General features: G+C 40.3%; 1 protein-coding gene across 1 annotated transcript in view; it reads right to left on the minus strand.

Annotated features, from left to right (window-relative positions):
- Nucleotides 1-13637: 13637 nt before the first annotated feature.
- LOC122646323 (elongator complex protein 3) overlaps nt 13638-21133 on the minus strand; it is a 29022-nt gene continuing 21526 nt past the window's right edge. Inside the window, exons 8-9 of the mRNA XM_043839858.1 lie at nt 15621-15773; nt 13638-13920 (exon numbers count right to left, since the gene is read on the minus strand). Coding sequence (XP_043695793.1) covers nt 13762-13920; nt 15621-15773 — 312 coding nt within the window. The 3' untranslated portion in view covers nt 13638-13761. The remainder of the gene's footprint in view (nt 13921-15620; nt 15774-21133) is intronic.

Consider the following 21133-nt stretch of genomic DNA (forward strand, 5'->3'; position numbering starts at 1 on the left):
GTTGCAGCTCTGAATATCACCTTTATTTTTTGTAAATCGGAACCACGATGCTTTTCCTCCATTCATTTGGCATTTTCCTTGTGCTCATAATCTTATTAAACAACTTGATTAGCCAAGATAAACCACAAATTCCTAAGCTCTTCCACACTTTTATTGGGACCTCATCTGAGCCTCGTGCCTTGCGCCTTGCGCCTTACCTACTTTCATCCTCCTTAAAACTTCTTTTACTTCAGACACCCTTTTTTTTTTTTATATATATCTACACTATGTGATGTCTTGATGGGTAATGCAATTTTCCAGAACACTATTTCTTGAAGTGTCTTCATTTAGTAGGCTACAAATATAACCTTTCCATCTTCTTAATGTTCTTATCCCTTATTAGTACTTTAACATCTTCCCTTTTAATACATCTAACATGGTCAAGATCTCTATTCTTCTTTTCTGTCATTTTAGCTCTCTTATAGATAGCTTTTTACCCTTCCTTTGTGCTCAGATTGTTATAAAGATCTTCATATTTCTTTGTCCTTGCTTTTCCCACAATCTTCTCATCTTCATTTCTGGTTAATTTATACCTTTGGAGATCCTCTACATCCTTAGTCCTTTGCCATGTCTTAAAACTAGCTTTCTTAGTCTTAATAGTTGTTTGAATCTCATCATCCCATCACCAAGTTTCTCTAGAGGAATGACCTTTTCCTTTCGATTTGCCTAGGACATCTTTAGCAACCTTCTTTATGCAAGTAGTCATCCCATTCCACATCGTATTAGTGTCTCCCTCAAAGTCCCACATTCATTGTTTGACCACTTCATCAGACAATGATTTCAAAGTATCTCCTTTAAGTTCCACCACCTTATCCTAAGGCAAATGAGCTCACCTTTCTTCCCTTTGCTGAATGCAAAGGCCTCAACCGTATTCATCTTGCATTTGCCGATGATCTTATGATCTTCTCCAAGGCCTCCACCTCCCCTATCTCTTCCATCATGTCCTCCCTGCAGCTCTTCGAGAATCTCTTTGGTCTTCGTATTAATCTTCTGAAATCCCACATTTTCCTCTCTGGTGTCTCTGATGTGGATAAAGATACCTTGCTTCGCCTTACAGGATTTACCCTTGGCTCTCTTCCCGTGAAATACCTTGGCCTCCCTGTGATTCCGTCTAGGTTGACCAGTCACCACTGCACCCCTAGGCTAGACCTTATCCGTAAAAGGCTCCAGCTTTGGAAAGGTATACTGCTCTCCTTCGCAGGTAGGATTGAGCTGATCCGTTCAGTCCTTCAATCCTCGTACATCTACTGGTGTGACATCTATGGGCTTCCTAAGTCTACCATTAAAGCCATGGAATCTCTCTTCTGCTCCTTCCTCTGTAAAGGCAAGAAATCTTCAAAATTCCTCCACCCGATTAGTTGGGCCTCTATATGCCTCCCTAAATCTGAAGGAGGTCTTAGCATCTGTAGGATCCAGGACTTTAATATTGCATGCATCCTCAAATTGATTTGGAAAATCTCTTCCAAACATGATTCTATTTGGGTCAAATGGGTATACTCCTATCTCCTAAAAAATGACTCGATTTGAATTGTCCCCATCCTTGTTGATCCTTCCTAGGTGTGGTGAAAAATCCTCCTCCTCAGGCCCTTAGCTCTCTCAGCCACCTCCTCTGTGATTGCTAATGGGTCTTCCGTTTCTCTTTGGCTTGATCCCTGGCACCCCTTAGGAGTCCTCTATAACTCCTTAGGTGCCCGTTCGGTCTATTCCTCTGGTATTCCCAAATCAGCCCCTCTCCTCAATCATTTCCCTAGGTTCTTGGTCCCCCCCCCCCCCTCTTAACCCCTCTCTCTCGGGTAAGGTCTTTTGACTTCCCTCCCTTAACGGAGTTTTTTCTTCTAGATTCGCCTGGGACTTTTTTCGTCCCCATGCTCCCATTGTTCCCTGGCACAATATTGTTTGGTTCAAAGGCCACATCTCCCGTCACAGTTTTAATGTTTGGAGATCCTTCAATCGCTGCCTCCCCACCCAATCTTTTCTTCTCCATCGCTATATCCCCGTCTCTCCATCTTGTGTCCTTTGTTGGAATGTCCTTTGTTGGAATGGCATTGAGGATGTCGATCACCTCTTTTTTATTTTCCCTCTAGCCCTCTATATTTGAAAAAAAGCCTTAGTGTCTATATGGCCTCGAAGAGAAGACCTCGTTCCTTTGCTAGGGAATATCTTTGGATGGTGTGAGCTTTCTCGGGTGGCACAATCTGCGATATTGCTGGTAAGCTAGTGTTTGGGGCTGCTATTTCTCACATTTGGATGGAATGGAACCTTCGGAGATGGACCTCCAATTCTCGTTCTATAGCCATGATTTGGAAAGCCATCTTTTTTTTTTATGTTAGCTCCAAACTCCATTCGCTCCTTTGTAGAACGCTCCTTGATACCCCAAAGAACAGGCTTATTGTTGTATCATGGGGTTTAGATGATTCTCTTCTTCGGTCTCATGGCCCGCCTGCTAAAGGCTCGAGGCTGTTCCCCCCCACCCCTCTTTTTTTTGGGTTTTGGTATTGATATTTATTCATCCAAAAAAAAAAAACTCACCTTTCTTACGATTTTGTGTAGTGAGGCACATATCCATGACCACTAATCTATGTTGTGTGGTTAGGCTCTGCCCAGGTATAACCTTACAGTCCTTACATAATAATCTATCAGACCTTCTAGTTAGGAAGAAATCTATTTGGCTACTATGATGCCCACTTTTGAAGGTAACTAAATGCTCCTCTCTCTTTTCAAAGTAAGTGAAAAATACCGTTAAGCATAGGAAAGAATATTATGACCAAGATACCATTCCGGCACTAATGCAGTGACTGTAGAGTGGTTGCACCAATACGTCCGGATTTTGAAACCCAAATCCAAACGGAACTGAGCCAACTTGGGATTTTGGTCTAATAAGGGCTGTTAGTGACTTATATATTTATTTGGGGTTAATCTTGTAAGTTTCATTCATTTGCTTTTGTTTGGCATTAGATTGCATACGACATAGGAGATAAAGTTTGAGTTCAAATTACTTTCAGTTTTACAATCAAGTTAGTTTTACTGGAGTCTTTTTTTTATTATCTTTATATTTGGGATGTATTCATTGATTTCACAGATTGGAATGAAAATTGAGTTGGATTAGCCACACGGCTGTGGAGTAGTGTGCGACGAAGCTGGTCAAGGTTTTCTTCATCCTCTTTTCTGTGGTTCTGGACTCTTCCCTCTCAGGACTCCTAATATCTTCCTTGCCCAATTCGTTTTATTCTTTCTAATCTTTTTCTCTTTTCCAGTTTGTGTTTTCCTTTACTCCTTTCTTTGTTCTTCCTAGACTTTCTTCGTTCCTGTTATTATTTCCCTGCTGGTTTATTCCATTTCTGGGTAGCAAGTTTGAGTTCAAACTCCCTCCTCTTTAAATCTTTCTTCCTAAAATTTCAGGGCTTACATACTAACCCTAAGTTGACCCTACCCCTTGAGTTCCTTCCCCAAATGTTGTCTGATCCGAAATCAGAGCTGGTACCCATTCTTCTGCCAGAACCTAATTGCAGATTTTTATATGCTTTATTTCCTTAGATTTGGATCTGTGATTGGTCGACTTTGCAGATTTTTGGATGTCAAAAGATGTAAAAACTCTTCACGGTTTCAGAAAAGAGTTTGGAAAGAATTTGGAACTAGGTTTTGTGGGATTGTTGGTACTGGAGATCACATCAATATTTGGAGCAATCCTTGAATCCCCAACTTAAAATCATTTAGAAGCCCAGATGGCATTCCATATAGAACTTTTCAAAAGGAATGTGAATTGTTGAAAAGTGATTTTACTTGAATACTCCATTAATATGTTCACTCTTCCCTGTGGACATTGCTCAATCTATTCTGAAAAGTTACATCCCCTCCAATCTTGCACCTCAGAGATTAGTTTGTACAATTTCAAAACCAGAGGACCTGTAGACTGAGCAAGCATATCATGGTTTACTTGCCATTAGCCATTCATCAAATGACAATTTTCCTTGGAAGAGTATTTGGAAGATCCCCCTAAGACTAAAATCCATACTCTTCCTGTGGAAATGCCTGCATATCATCTTTCCAACAAGAATTAATCTGAAAAGAATCATGAAAGATTTCAAAGTAGAATGCCCTGTGTGTAATCAAACCCCTGAATGGTATTCACTGTTCTCTTGACCCTTTGCTAAAAGAATCTGAGAAGCATTGGGCCTAGGCATTAGATCTGAGTATTAGGAGATTATTTTGATAAAAGTTTGGTGCAAAAAGGCTTTTGATTCCCACCTTAAGCATGGGAAAACTTGGTTATTATCACAAGTAACTCTGTTAGCATGTTCACCTTGGAATGCAAGAAACCAATTGGTGAAGTCACAGAAAAATGGACCCCTGATCGCGTTCTTAGCCTTTTTTAACCTGTGGAGTAGGGAATCCCATCCACATGTATTGTTATTATTGGCTGAATAACACCCTTGACTCACCAATGACACATATGACAGCAACCCCTTGTTTTCTGACCCATTACCATGGTGTTTGATTTGGGGCAGGAAAATGGTACTTTCCAATCTACTCTGATAGTAACTGATGGTTGTTTTAACTAATCATCCGGCCATTGTGGATATTATGCTATCCTTTTTTCGTAACAGGTGCATCTAAAGTCTACGCTTGAGTGGAGACAGGACAATGCAGCCATGCACTTGAAGCCAAACTAAATAGAATTCGACCGGCCTTTGACCTGATTCCGGAGATAGGTCCCAAAGGAGTTGATAGTCCTGTGTGACTGCTTGCAAGAAATGAACAATTTAAACACACTGGGATTTGACTTTATTTTCTGTATTATTTGATATGTACTCAATTTAAAAACCTGGATGAATGCTATCTAAATCATTCAGGTAGGAAGCAGGTGGAACCAGCATGCAGGTTAGCCGAGTGGGAACAATGACACTTTGAATGTAATTGTAGCAGGCATTAAATGTGCTTTCTATTATATAATCCTTCACGGGAGCATTTTCCAGAAAATAAAAATACCAAAAAACATATGTAAATCTGGCTAATTTGGCTCTGGTAGAACACGCGCAGACAGCCATTTATTTCTCCTAGTCCCTTGCTTGGACAATTGATCATAATGGCGTGCATGATCTATCAAGTCTAAGTTAGAGAATCAAGAGAATAGCTCTGCCAAAGGATCTTCACAAGTAGGAAATAAATTGAACAAAGCAACACTTTAAAGAAGAAATTTAGAATAGAAGGATCATAAGGAAAAATTCTATAACTATTCAAGTACAGGTCATATGGCTTGAAAATCAAGTCGGTTAGAAGAGGACTTCTTGCTAATGACAGATCTCAGTGATCTAAGATCAGTTTAAGTTTGCGATGGTACAGTCCTAATGGCATTAGGAAAACAGGGCAGAAAAGTAGAAACTGATTTCTAGATAGCCATGTTTGATTTATTATTATTTCATATGTATGTGTTCATCAAATCCATTTCAATTATGATTGATATTTTATTAATTTGCGTTAATATTTTGTGTTATGTTTTTTCTAGGTATGGACCTTAAAGTATTGATAGGGGTTTGAGCCAGGTTGTTGAGGATGGCCTTTTGGAGAAACCAGGAAACGCACTCGAGATTGCAGAAGTCGCAGCTGCGGATTCAGAAGAGGAGGGTCGATTCGAGTGGTGCCCCACAAGCAGAGTTTTTGTTTCTTCTCATGGCGGACTACGGGTGGTTAAGTCTGTGGAAATTACTGTAGATTCTGGGGAATCCAGGGAAGGGGCGGTGAATGTCGATGCTTTGGGGAGAGAGGTTGAAGGAGGGTCTTGCAGAAGCTCAAGTCTTCCAGGGGCAGGGACAGCAGAGGCTTTTATGCAGGGAGGAGCTCTCTCCACTCATGATGACAGCTGGGGGGTTTCTAGCAAGCAGAGCTTGGACAGACAGGAGTTAATGGAAGGGCTTCGCAACGCCCAAAATCTGATTGACTTAAGAATCAGGAGGCGGTTTGGTGGGCCATTGAAAGATCTGGATTTCTTGAATGATGAGCTTGCCATGTTTTCAGAGACTGGTTCGGTAGGGGAGGACCCCACACTCCGTGAGATGCAGGAAGAAATTTTGTAGCGACGACGTGAGAAAAGATCTTCGGGATCCATGAACTCTCTCCCCTTGGTTTCCTTATGAATTGCTTATTCTGGAATATAAGGGGGGTGGGAAATAAGCCTTCCATAAGGCGTTTGAAAGCTACTATGGTGGCACTTGCAGAACCAAAAATACCTTTCTCGAGTTCTTCTCGACTCATGCACAAATTGGGTATGGAGGCTGTTTGTTCTAATGGTTCGGAGTTTGGGGACAAAATCTAGGTCTTCTAGAAGGGAGACATGCAGGTTACGATTTCAAAAAACCACAGGCAATGTGTGACGTTGGACTGCACCTTGAATTCCTCAAAGCTTTTAATAACTTTTGTTCATGCATTGTACACGTCAGGGGAACGTCATCTGCTTTGGTCAAGCTTAGTTGAAGATGCGGAAAACATTTTTGTCCCCTAGGCGATTGGAGGGGACTTTAATGCTATTGTTAACCCCCTGGAAAAACTAGGGGGTAGGACTGCCTGCTTGTTATCTATGGATGATTTTGGTAAATTCCTTAGTGAGGCTGCTCTAATTGATGGGGGATATGAGGGGAGCATGTTTACTTGGTGCAATAATCAAGAGGGAAGGAGTAGAATTCTTGCTCGCCTGGACAGATTCTTTTTTAATGATCGTTGGGCGAATTTTTTTGCAACAAGTAGGATTATCCACCATAACAGAACTTGCTCTGACCACTCGCCTATTTAGCTGGATTGCTCACTGCAACGGACTGCTCGTTTCTCAGCTTTTAAATTTCAGCAGATGTGGATCTCTCACCCGGATTTTTTGAGCTATGTGGCCAGTTCGTGGGTGGCGTCGATGGTGGGCTCCCCCCTCTATTCTTTTTGCCAAATTGAAGGCGCTCCGTTTGCACCGTCGCTCTTGGAATAAATACACTTTTGGTAACATTCACCAGAATGTTCGTGATGCAGAGGATAGAGTTTGTCGTATGGAAATGGAGTGGGATCAAAATCCAAGTGATTCTGCTAAGGTGGAGTTGGCTGCTGCAAAGAAAAGTCTCCATGAAGTTTTGTTGCAGGAAGAAATTTTTTGGAGGCAAAAATCTAGGGTGAGGTGGTTGAAAGAGGGGGACAGAAACACCAAATTTTTCCACACACTGGTCAATGTCCGCAGGCAACGGAAGGGAGTAGATAAAATTAAAAATAGTAGCGGAGTTTGGGTGACGGGGGAAGATAGAGTGGAAGAGGAAGCAGCCAATTTTTTTGCAGTGGCTTTTACTTCCCAAGATGCACATAGGGATGATGATCTTCTGCAGTATATCCCCCATCTTATTTCTGAGAATGATAATGCGAGTCTCCTGGCTACCCCTTTGTTCGAGGGAATGAAAAAGGCGGTCTTTGATCTGTCGGCGGACAACGCCCTGGGTCCAGACGGTTTTACGGATTACTTTTTTACTGTTTGTTGGGAGATCGTAGGCAGTGATGTATGGGAGGTGGTCAAGGACTTCTTTGCCGGCGGTTTCGTCCCCAGGAGTTTTACATCTGCTCACCTGGTGCTTATCCCCAAGAAAGAAGACCCTGAGGTAATTTCTGACTTTCGCCCTATTAGCCTTTGTAATTTTGCTTACAAAATTATTGCAAAGGTCATTGCATCTAGATTAGCTCCAATTCTTCCCTCTATTATTTCGGAGGAGGAAGGGGGATTTGTGAAAGGCCGATGTATCCATGATAACATTGCATTGGTTCAGGAGGTTGTGAATGATATAGATAGAAGGGTCCATGGGGGGAATGTTGTTCTCAAATTAGACATGGCCAAGGCTTACGATCGGCTGGAGTGGGACTTCCTATACAAGGTTTTAGAGAAATTTGGCTTTGCTACCACTTGGATTAATCTGATCAGAAAAACTGTGGAAAATTATTGGTTTTCTTTAGTTATGAGCAGAGGCCCAACGGGGTTTTTTAAATCTACGAGGGGGGTGAGACAAGGTGACCCATTGTCCCCTTCTCTCTTCATTCTTGCGGAGGAGGTTTTAAGCAAGGGCCTTAGATCGTTGTTCTTGGAAGGGAGGGCGAGGTACTTTCACCTTCCCAGGGGCTGCCCAGGAATTTCCCCCAGTTTCTTTGCAAATGACACAATCATCTTTGCCAAAGAACTTAAAAATTCACTGAAACAAATCATGGGGTTCATCACCAGGTATGAGGTCTCTCAAGGTAGCTAGTTAATAAGCAAAAAAACTGCTTCATTGTTGGGAAAAGAATAGAGGAAGGTAGGTGTCGTCTCATTGAGAGGATCACAGGGTTTGACAGAAAAAGACTTCCCATAATCTACCTTGGGGCTCCTCTGTACTCAGGGCGACTTCGAGTTGCTTTTTTTGATGACTTTTTGGCAAAGATGCGCATGAGAGTGGCAAGATGGAAAGGAAAATTATTATTTTCGGGAGGGAGGCTTATCCTTTTAAAGCTTGTTTTGAACGCTATGCCAATCCACATTGTTTCCACTCTGAACCCGCCAAAGGCTGTTATGAGGAAATTTAATAGTATCTGTGCTGATTTTTTATGGGGTCACTCAGAGTGGGGAAAGCGCCATCACTGGGTAGGGTGGCATAAGATCACCCAACCTTTGGACGAAGGGGGCCTAGGCATACGCAAATTGAATGACATCAGCTTAGCTTTGAGGTTAAAGGGTTCAAGGCGAATTATGTCTGAAAATTCCCTTTGGTGCTCTTTCTTTAAAGTAAAATTTCTTCAGAACCAACATATTGTTTTGGCTGGATTAAGGAAGGTAGGAACGGTTTCTTGGAGAAATGCTCTAAAACACAAGGAACTAATAATTGCTAACTCTAGATGGGTCATTGGCACGGGTGACATTAACTTTTGGCTTGATAACTGGTCAGGGTGAGGTCCTCTTATGGACTATGTTGACGGAGCAATCAATCTTGATTTAGAGACTCAAGTTAGGGAAGTAATACAGGCTGATGGTAGTTGGAAAGATAGCATTCTGATGCAAATAGTTTCTCAGGAAGTCAGAGACAGTATTTTGGGTGGCAACTTTTCACTCTCACACAAGGAAGACAAATTAATCTGGTCACTCACTAGTGATGGTATCTTTTCGACAAAGTCAGCTTGGAATCAAATTAGAGTCCCTTTCGCTCACAAACCATTTGCAACATGGTTCTGGAACCGATCCCTCCCCCCTAAAATCGATTTTTTTTTTCTGGCAATTCATGTGTGGGAACATCCCAATAGATGAATCATTGAAAAGCTTGGGCGTTCCTTTGGTTTCCAAATGCCTTTGTTGTGCTTTATCAGCTTGTGAATCGACCTCCCATTGCTTGGTGGAGGGTGGGACGGCGTCCAAGGTTTGGAAATACTTCGCCTTAATCTTTGATGTAGTAGTTCACACGTCACAGGGTGCTAGGGGTCGTATGTTATTTTGGCATGAGCAAGCCAAAGGGAGAGGTGCTAGGGGGAAAATCATGGGTTTGGTGTCTTCCCTCATCTTTTGGGAGTTGTGCAAAGAAAGGAACAACAGAAGACAAGGCAGGAGACCAAGACCTGCTAGTGTCATCATAGAGGTGGTAAAGAGTTGGGTGAAAGAAGCTCTTTTTGTTGATTTCCCTACAAGACGTCCTCCTTTTAGAGAAAACCTTGTCTTTCAAATTTTTAATATTACATCAACCCCCCTCGGTTAAAGCCGCCTCTTGCTGTTTATTGGTGCCCCCCTTTCTCTGCAGTAAAGCTTACTGTGGATGGAGCTTGCAGGAGGAACCCTGGAGTGAGTGGAGGAGGAGGAATTATTAGAGATGGAGAAGGAAAAGTCCTGGCTGCCTTCGTTAACTATTATGGAGCATGCACCAACTCAATTGCAAAATTCAGGGCCTTAAGGGATGGTTTGAAGCTCTGTGAGGAGATGGGCTTTGCAGACTTTCATGTAAATTCTGGTTCAACTTTAGTTGTGCATTGCGTCTCCACACAGAGATGCAACATTTGGAAGGGGTGGTACTGGTTCCAGGAGATCCTGACGTTGACTCAAGCCCTTCGGCCGATGGTTACTTTCATCTTTAGAGAAGGAAACAGAGCAGCTGATTGGTTAGCCAACTATGTTTGTGATTCGGCGTCCAACACTACTTTCAATGCTTGGGCGGATATTCTGCCAGAGCTAAGGAAAATTACTTGGGAGGACGCCACAGGTTTACCTGTAATTCGTGCATAGTATTCTTTTGTGGGTATAGGGTTTTTAGTGTGTAGATTCTTTATTTGATGAGAGTGAGATTTTTTTGTGTCCTCGGGTTGGGGTAAGGTGGGTTATGTCCCCCCCCCCCCTTGTAATTCTTGATCATTTAATTTTGGATTATTAATAAATTGCCAGGGGCCAGCCTGGGTCCCACATAATATTCGGGATTTAAAAAAAAAAAAAAAAAGGGACCTTAAAGTATTCACAGCTAGGGTTACTTGCGGACTTTCCTCAGACAGAGGACCTAAGGTAAGAGTGTTTGCTACTCTTCTCAACTCAGTTGTCGGTCCCCGATTCGTGGACATTCGTGAAACAGAGGACTTGTGTCCAAAAGGTGTTAAGTCACTATGGTCAACCTCTTAACATAAGGTTAGGCTCCATTAAAACTTGGGTGACTTAAGCTAAGTTCTTGGAGGTGGAGGTCTAAAGTGCTTGAGAATCAATTACAACTTATAAATGTAAGAGATTTTCAAAATTGAAACTAATTCCTAAGTCTTGATCTTCATGAAGGTTTCTGAAACTTGATCTTCAATTTGAATGCTTCGACCCTTCATGATTTTGGTCCATCACGCTTGGCTTGGATCTACCATTAAGATGCACTTGCTTGATGACTCCATCCAGTTGCTTGGATTTTCCTTCTTGTAATTTGATGCTTTGTGGAGAATACAAAAAGATTCATAAGCTTTTTCAAAACACAAACACAAGTTAATAATCACCAAAAATATTCTATCAAATGCAATATCTCAACCCATAGGCATTAGTCCGAACATTCTTAAGAACTCTGTAAGGAACCATCTTCTGTCGATGAAAATTCGTATTGACATTCTAGGGAAAACTTTTATTTGTGATGCAAACAACCATATCTCCTAGCTTATATGATGGCAAGCGATAGTAGTCTTGCAAGTTTCGTTGTTGACTGCAATACAACACAACATACATCAACATGTCTCTTCTTTATGTGATGAATAAACTCATCAGCTTCAATGCTGGTTTGTGTATGTGATCTAGACGAAGGACAAGATAAATAGGTTGCTTTGGTAGAATTTACTATTGATATTTCTTCTTGTAGATAAGGAGGTAAGATAGAGGGCATGGAAGAGGGTTTCCGCCCCTTTTCATCATCCCTACCAATTTTCGACCATGTAGATTGGTGATTTGGGAAAATGACCATTGGATAGACTTGGGATCTCCTGATAAGTTTAGTGGCCTATGTCAATCGTATGACCCATCATCTTCTTGTCTCCAAGTATGTGTATTAAGAAATTGTAACCTTATATTTTTTTTCCTTTGTTTGTCATTTTCCATGTGTAATGACATGATTTACTTTCAAGGGAAAAAGAAGTGCGTTATACTAAAATGTTAAAAAAGTAAGGTTACAATATTAGTGTAACCAACTTTGGTGATAAAATATATAAAATATATATATATGGGCAAGAGAAAGGTGCATGGTTGCATAGCCCCTGCATCAGCACCGGGCCAGTGAGCACGTACAAAGGTGTCAACATAGACGAGATGTTTAATTTCACAGGGGTAGGGCAATAGTTTTGTGTGCTCCTACGTCTAGACGCAAGAACCAAGCAACCATGCATCATTCTCTTTTTCCCTACACGCACACACGTACACAATTGGAAAGGGGTAAATTTCATACATTATGACCCTCCCTAAACCCCAATGACTGGAGCCTCAAGCATTGGGTACGCCCTTTTCACCTGTACCGCCCAACATGCACTTTTAGGGGTAAAATAGAAGAAGAAAAGGCAAAAGAGAGTCTTATTGACCTTTCATCAAATGAGGAGGAATTTATTCTATTTATGTGGTCTACCACTCCAGACCACGGTTTTAATTACTTGGTTTGCCAACAAGGAAAATTTTCTCCTATAATTTTGGGGAAAGTTTTCATACACGGTCGTGTAAATCGTGTATGTGAGAGGGTGGAAGTTTCAAGGCATTAATTGATGGGTGGGGATTTATGACTTTTCCAACTCTTTGTCAGAGGCCCCTCTCACATACACAGTTTACACAGCCGTATATGAAAACTTTTCCCTATAATTTTTAAAAAACCAAGTTTTCTCTCACGGGCAAAAGTAGGTGGTTAAGTACACCTAACTATGCCATGTGGACAGGTGATTTAATCATTTTGACCGTTAAAAATTCTAACCCTACATTCAATCTTTTACCCTCCAGTGCATGTTCATGAATCCCTTAGTTGTCCAAGCATTTGTGTACACGCTTTGGTAGTCATTAATTTTTCCATATTTTTTTCGCTTATCTGACTCCTTTTGTGCTGAAAACTGGCATGTAAGCAGTGGAAATGGGGTGTATTTTTATCTGCTCCATTTCCCCAAGTTCCTCTAATAGAGGGGGTGGACCCACCTGAGCAGTGTGTTCGGGTAGGGGTAGGGTGGTCATTTCCGTCCCCTCCATCAGAGGAACTTGGAGAAATGAAGCAGATAAAAGTCCACATGAGGTCTACACGTCCACAAAATTTCAGCCTTAACCCATCACAACATGGCAGAAATAGGTGCTCAAATTATCTAAACATGCCTAATGTGTGTGTGTGAGAGAGAGAGAGAGAGATGTATTTAATGAGTTTGCAAGGGGATAGATGGTTGGGAGTTGGGAGAGAGATGTATTACGAGATATTAAGTTTACTAAGAGATTCTCAATCAGGTAGTGCGTAAAGAACTTCCTCTATTATTGTGTTAGATAATAAAGTTGTTTCTAAAGTTTTTTATAGTTTGGGTTCTTCCTTCTCTTGGATAAACTTCTTTAATTCCTACCAAACTCAAACCAACCCCCCCCCCCCCCCTCTCTTGTTCCTCGCCTGAGTCGGGATGGAACAAGCAATTAATGGAGACCCTTTGTTAAGCAGTATAAAATTGAAGGTGAATACAAGCTTTTTGCTTGCAACTTTCAATTAAAGGTAAATGCAGCTTCATTGCTTTCATTTCAACTATTGATGGATCCTCAAGTCCTCCAATCGAAATGGCTACTTCATTTCAAAACCTTTGCTAGCTTTGATTAAGATATCTGGGCTTAGCTCTAATGCTCCTTCCATGAGAGTTTGAATTGAATTCCATGGCTAACTGATTACAAACTGTCCCAGACTATAATATGAATAGGTTGCTAGGTTTTAACAAAGTTGAACCAAAGTGTAGCCTGCTCTGGTGAAACCAAGGCATATATGATTGTATCCGTCATTTCCCCTTTTTTTCCCCTTCCGATGGAAAGATATCTCTTGTCAACCCTCCTTGCTACTGGAGCAACTCTATCAATTTTCAGTTTATATGCGATCAAAAGGCTCCAATTCTTGATGTTAGCTCTTCCAGCATGCGAATGTGTGTTCTTTCCAATTATGATATCTAATTTCCCCAACACAAATGTGTGGATTTTGGTTCTTACATTACACTTGAGAAAAGATTAGAAAATTGTGACTATCACATTACTATTTATTAAACAAGATATTTTACCATGTATGGCCCTTCAAGCTCATAACCCAGTTTCCTATAGTAATGTCGGGTTCCAACACCTGAAATTACAGCTACTTTTGTTGATCTATGTTCCCAACGTGCAATCCTCTCTGCCTCTTCCATCAGAAGTGTCCCATAGCCCTGTTCCAACAAAGAGAGGAGGATTTAAAAAAAAAAAAATTCACAGATCAGGTTATCACAAATAATATGAAGAAATGGAAGTGACCACCAACCAATTATAACTAAATTGAAGGATAAAAATCTACATAGTCCTAATCCAATTATATTAAACTTTCTAAGGGAACAACTTGGTACAGGTATTATAAGCATCATATCTTTTATAAAGCTATAATTGCCATATCTGACAGATGAAAATGGCTTTGATGTCATGACTTTCACTGTTCAGACCATCAACGACCAGAGGCCAACGTTTATACCATTCCCACAACATCATATGTGGGAAAAAATCGACAAAGAATCATACTAGGTACTGTTCGTCCATTTTGAGCAGTCAAAACCTTTTGATCACCAAACTGAATTTAGAAATATAACTCCAGAAAGAATAGACTCAATGAGACTCAGGAGTCCATGAATGCCAAGTTATATGACACAGGCATACCGTGCCACTGCACCAGGTCTATTAATGGGTAGCCCTTTCCTGGCATTACCTGACCATTAGGAGGGTAAGGGTAAAGGTTTTATTCTCTTTATGGTGAGGGTAAAGACTATATTCCTTTTAGCTTAAAACCTAGGGCACAAGTTAGGGGTTCTAAACTGCCCATCTACCTGCTTAATTATGAATAAACAAATAATTTAATATATATATGTAGAATATATTATACATACGAATACATAACAAATAAAGGGCTTCTACCATACTCATATAATCTCTAGGGTGAATGTTTCTATTGAATTCTATGGGTTGTGTACTATTTAATGTTTATTAGTAGATAAAGTGATCATGTAAGTGAATGATACGGTATTTTAACACAGGTAAATACTTTTGACAATTCATTAGGAAAATAGACAGAAAGTTTGTTAAACATAGGGTTACTCGTCTTGGCCGTTTACTCATCAGACAGTCAGCCCATGGTCAACCTTTTTTGGTGATCGATCCATAACAGGAATCAGACCTCCCTGGTTCAAATGTTCGATGGTCCTTAAAACACTGCTTAAAAGCATCAGCCAACTGCATGGTTAACCTATTGGGGGATCAATCCGTAACAGTAATCTGACCCGGGGGTGCTCTCAAAAACCATTGAATTATTGGTGGACCATCTGGTTTTGAAGGTCGGACCATTCAGAACATCTGCACTGTCAATAATTGGTGGGTCATTAACTATTATGTTCATACTTTCCATAAGAAGTTGAAGCTGGTTAGAGTGTTAGATTTGAACCAGAGCACATTATGACATAAGCAGAGTGCTATTGTTTGGACCGCTGGACCGCTGAGCTTTCTCCCCGAACAGTCTGACACACGGTCCTTTAATAACAATGCTTGAAATAACCTACCATATTACTTTATTTTTTACTAAGAGCAAAAAATCTTCAACAAAATAGGGTCCAAACATGTCATCTTTTGTGTTTAGGAGAAGTGGCAGAATCCTGCACCAAGAACCATGCCTTGATGGAAAGCATATCTTATCATATTCACCATATTATTGTGTCATGGTCCAAATATTCAGACCAGATCGCCACAACACTAATCATCAGGTCAATAACAGTTCAAAACAATGACAATAACCAACTACTGGGCATAGATAGGACACTCACACCCATTCCCACCCACCACTGAGAGAGAGAGAGAGAGAAAGATGAAATTAAAAGTACTGCTACATTACCTGGTGCTGCAGTTTGTCGGCATCCCGTCCATGCACTGGAACTGCAGTTCCATAAACATGGAGTTCCCGAATAATTGAACATTTCCCCATGAGTTCTGGGCATGTTGTGTTCCTGCCGCATTTCCGTAAACGCAACAAGCCAACAAGAATATCCTGCTCCCACACAGATAAAGGAATTATGAGACAGTATGTCAGCAAAAAAGCTATATCAACCGAGGAACAAAACCCCACTGTATGAGATGATTGGATTAAGTCTTTAATTTATTTTTATATTTTTCTGTCAAATTCCTTTCTCTTTTTCTCCAGTAGTTCTTTTAAAGGCAACAGCAAAAGTATAATTAGAAGGTAAAAATAATTATAAAATCTATCACATTAAACCTCATTCCCAGTGTTTGTATGGGACATTTGGACTGCCGTCCCATACGCATCCTGGATGCTCAGGACATCAGACGGTTGTCTTAGCCATCCCTAGTATGGGATGTCAGGAGAGATGTCTGGGACGGAAAAATGGGCATCCAGACTGCAGAAAGGACCAAACATGGCCCAACAGTCCTGAATTTAAACATGTTTTTAACACAGCTGCCTCATCCACCCTTAATGACAACATCTGAAAAGGAAAAGAAAAACAGATCCACCTCAGTAAGTGAAAGATCAACAATCATTTCTAAGCATGGGCCGCATGGCTAGTCTACTCCCAAAGTTCAAGTAGTAGCCAATGCCCAATCATCTTCAGTTCCAAAATGCTATGATATCAGCAATGTCACAATATTGAATAAGTAAAGAGCAATCTCCTTCTGTAAGCATAGAACACACCTGCTGGCAGTTTAAATATCTCCTTTTCAATATCTCAATTGAGTGATTCGATCCAAAGAAAAAATCCATGCATAAAATTCTATTATATGGGTAAGCTCGCATTTGGTGCCGCAATTTGCCACATTTGGATAGAGCAAAACCTCAAAAGATGGACCTCCAAATCTAGATCTGTGACGACCTAAACCCGGGATAAGAGTCAGAGTACAACTCGGGATCAAAACTGTAACAAAACCTGCACTCAGGATTGGGCACAGTGCGGTAAAAATATAATTTGTCCCTCGTCCAGAAACCAATTTAACCGGATCTTTTTATGGGTAAAACTAGACTGATAGGGACACATTTCATCAGAAGGGGTCATATTCGGATTTGGCCAATAGGTCACCCGAAAATCAGTCACAAGGACAGACAAGTGTGCTGGACAGAATTACATTAACCTCATAATGATACCCAAAATACGTGCACTTCCAGAATGAATTAGGGGCTTAAAATACATATACAAAAAGTTCTATCAGTCTACTTCACAACCATAAAAATTTAAAATCTTAATTCTAAGCCGTTTGAAAGCTTTAATTTTTACAAAAACAGTGCACGGAAAAATCTGTGCAGAGAATATCAAGAATAACAGTCTCTTAAAAGACCATCATCCTTGACGATGATGCAAAACAAGGTCTTAGAATATGATCCTATAAAATAAGTCTCTGATCAAGGTCTACAATCTCTTACCTTGACATAAACTAAATTAGGTTTAGACGAACTTACTCTTTGTTTGTGCAGCCCAAATTTACTTGAACTCCTTCGTCTCTAAGCTCTAGTTCCTCTCTTTCTTTTCTTTCTCTCCCTTTCTTTCCTTGCTTCCACGATCTAGGATTTGGGGTTTCCCTTGGAGTCCCCTCCTTTTATTTCTCTTAACTTAGACGGTTACTCTCTCTTCTTATCTCTTTCTCTTGTTCAGACTCTTTCCCCTCTCTCTCTCTTGTTTTGTTTTATTTTTTCTCAGCTTAAATTCCTAGCCTGTCTCTAACTCAGAATCGTGAGTGGAGTCCCTTTTATTTCCTTTTTTTTTTTAATTTGCGATGACTCTCTTTCCTTCTCTCTCGGACTTGATTCCTAATTTATCTCTAATTTGCCTAATTGGATTACTCAACCCAATCTCCTAAATGGACTTACTTCCTTTCCAAGTAGTTGGCCTTATACTTCTCAAGGTGGGGCCCATAAGAGCGTCCCACCATGCTGGCCAAACTCTCTCCCCCCTCTAAATTGAGTTTCTCTAGATTTCGATAATAATTCCAAAACAAAAAAAAAATTATACTTAATCTAGTGCACACGAGAATTGAACCTTGTACCTCTCACAAGCAAAGCAACTCGACACCGATAAACTATGAATACATGTATGTACATAAAAACCTATAATTTTATAAGACATTACTTTTTGCATTAAAATACATATAATGAATAAACTATTAAACCCCCATTAGTTATATGTCATAATTACCATTATACCCCTGGGATGAAATTACTATTTTACCCATAAGGTTGAGACTAAGGGTTTCTGAAATCTGGGGTTTCACATCCTCCCCACCTTATATATAAATTTCGTCCTCGAAATTTGATGGTAGTACTCTCTTAAAGGTAATTTAATATGTCGCTAAATTATTCTTCTAGGAAAGCACAGTTCAGATTATAATAGATATAAACAGATGTCTTGACCTTTCGGTTTCAATCCTGGACCAGTGGGTTATGGAGCCCATAATCTCCAAGATTAACAGAGTGGAAAAAAAATTATTAACAGTGTTCTAACACTGCAACTTCAGGAATAAGCAAAAAATTAAAACTTAACAAAGCGTACCTTAATTTGTAAATAACTCAGGGTATTTAGCTCACATATCTTCCTCCTGTTCCCAAGATGCTTCTTCAATGGCATGATTTCTATAAAGCACCTTGACTAGGGTATCGACCGATTGCGAAGCACTTGATCCTTCCGGTCTAAAATCTGAACTGGCTTCTCTTCATAAGTCATGTCCACCTTTAGGTCGAGTGGTTTGTAGTTCAGTGTGTGTGAAGGATCATGAACATATTTCTTCAGCATTGATACATGGAAGGTGTTGTGGATGTTCTTCATGGCAGGTGGGAGAGCCGGCCTATAAGCCAAGTTACCGACTCGCTCTAGAATCTCAAACGGTCCAATGTACCTAGGGCTTAACTTGCCCTTCTTTCCAAAATCTTATCACACCTTTCATGGGTGCCACACGAAGAAACACCATGTCACCCTTCTCAAATTCAAGGTCCTTCCTCCTGTTATCTGCATAGCTCTTCTGTTTGCTCTGTGCAACTCGGATCCGTTCACGAATCAGGGTTATCTTCTCACAGGTTTTCTGAACTATTTCTGGTCCCGTTCACCTACTTCATCCCAGTACATGGGTGACCTGCATTTCCTACCGTAGTGTGCCTCATACGGTGCCATACCAATTGTAGCCCAGTAATTGTTATCATAGGCAAACTCTACTAGTGGTAGATGCCATTCCCAGCTACCTTGTAAATCGAGTGCACATGCCCTCAACGTATCCTCGAGAATCTGGATAGTCCTCTCAGATTGCCTATCTGTCTGAGGGTGATAAGCGGTATTGAAACTCAGTTTCTGTCCATAACTTTCTGCAGACTCTGCCAAAATCTGAAAGTAAACTGGGGATCCCTATCTAACACGATGAATACCGGTATGCCGTGCAATCTAACGATCGCACCCATATAAAGTTGGGCAAACTTATCCATGTCATAAGTCATTCGAACTTGCAAAAAGTGAACAAACTTCATCAGTCTGTCAACTATAACCCATATCACTTTATGGCCTTTAGATGTCCTCGGAAGTCCTATAACAAAATCCATGGTAATGTGCTCTCATTTCTATTCTGGAATAGGTAGTGGTTGCAACAACCCGGATGTCCTCTGATGTTCTGCCTTAACTTGTTGGCAAGTTAGGAGTGAGCAATTTCCCTCTTCATGTTGTTCAACCAGTACATGGTCTTCAAGTCTGGGTACATCTTGGTACTTCCAAGGTGAATTGTATAAGGCGTACTATGGGCCTCATCTAAAATTTCTTGCTTCAACTCGGGTTTGTCTGGCACACAAATCCGGTCACCAAATCTAAGAGTTCCATCTTTCTTGATGACATAATCCATCCTCTTTCCTTCTTGAACTTTCGTCCCGGTTTTCTCTAGGCACGGGTCTTCACTTTGGGCAAATTCTATTTTCTCTATCAGAGATGGTTGTACTGTCAAGTTGGATAGCATAGCATGGCTGAAACATCTCCTACCATCACTTCTACGTCGAATTTTCTGAAGTTGTTAATGATGTATCGTTGCCTAGTCAAAAGTGAAGCGGAGCATCCCTAAGGATTCCTGCTTAAGGCGTCCACGACCACATTTGCCTTCCCTGGATGGTAATTGATTAGGATGTGAAACCCTAGATTTCAGAAACCTTGAGTTTCAACCTTATGGGTAAAATAGTAATTTCATCCCAAGGTATAATGGTAATTATGACATATAACTAATTAGGGTTTAATATTTTATTCATTATATGTCTTTTAATACAAAAAAGTAATGTTTTATAAAATTATAGGTTTTTATGTACATACATGTATTCATAGTTTATCGGTGTAGAGTTGCTTAGCTTATGAGAGGTATAAGGTTCAATTCTCGTGTGCACCAGATTAAGTATAATCTTTTATTTGCTTTGGAATTATTATCGAAATTTAGAGAAACTCAATTTAGAGAGAGGAGAGAGTTCGGCCAGCATGGTGGGAGGCTCTTCTGGACCCCACCTTGAGAAGTATAAGGCCGACTACTTGGAAAGGAAGTAAGTTTGTTTAGGAGATTGGATTGACTAATCAAATTAGGCAAATTAGAGATAAATTAGGAATCAAGTCCGAGAGAGAAGGAAAGAGAGTCATCGCAAATAATTAAAAAAAAAAAAAAAAAGGAAATAAAAGGGACTCCACTCACGATTCTGAGTTAGAGATAGGCTAGGAATTTAAGTTGAGAAAAAATAAAAGAAAACAAGAGAGAGAGGGAAGAGTCCGCACAAGAGAAAGAGATAAGAAGAGAGAGTAACCGTCTAACTTAAGAGATATAAAACGGGGGGACTCCAAGGGGAACCCCAAATCCTAGATCGTGGAAGCAAGGAAAGAAAGGGAGAGAAAGAAAAGAAAAGAAAGAGAGGAACGACTACTTAGAGACGAAGGAGTTTAAGTAAATTTGGGTTGCACAAACAAAGAGTAAGTTCTTCTAAACCTAATTTAGTTTATGTCAAGGGTAAGAAATTATAGACCTTGATGAGAAACTAATTTTATAGGATCGTATTTTAAGACCTTGTTTTGCATCATCGTCAAGGATGATGGTCTTTTAAGAGACTTTTATTCTTGATATTCCCCGCACAGATTTTGCTGTGCACCGTTTTTGTAAAAATTATAGCTTTCAAACGACTTAAAATTAAGATTTTAAATTTTTATGGTTGTGAAGTGGACTGATAGAACTTTTATATATGTATTTTCAGCCCCTAATTCATTCTGGAAGTGCACGTAATTTGGGTATCATTATGAGGTTAATGTAATTCTGTCCAGCACACTTGTCTGTCCTTGTGACTGATTTTTGGGTGACCTATTGGCCAAATCCGAATATGACTCCTTCTGATGAAACGTGTCCCTATCA

This window comes from Telopea speciosissima, chromosome 11 (genome assembly GCF_018873765.1).
Source record: "Telopea speciosissima isolate NSW1024214 ecotype Mountain lineage chromosome 11, Tspe_v1, whole genome shotgun sequence".
In the NCBI taxonomy this organism is placed as follows: Eukaryota; Viridiplantae; Streptophyta; class Magnoliopsida; order Proteales; family Proteaceae; genus Telopea; species Telopea speciosissima.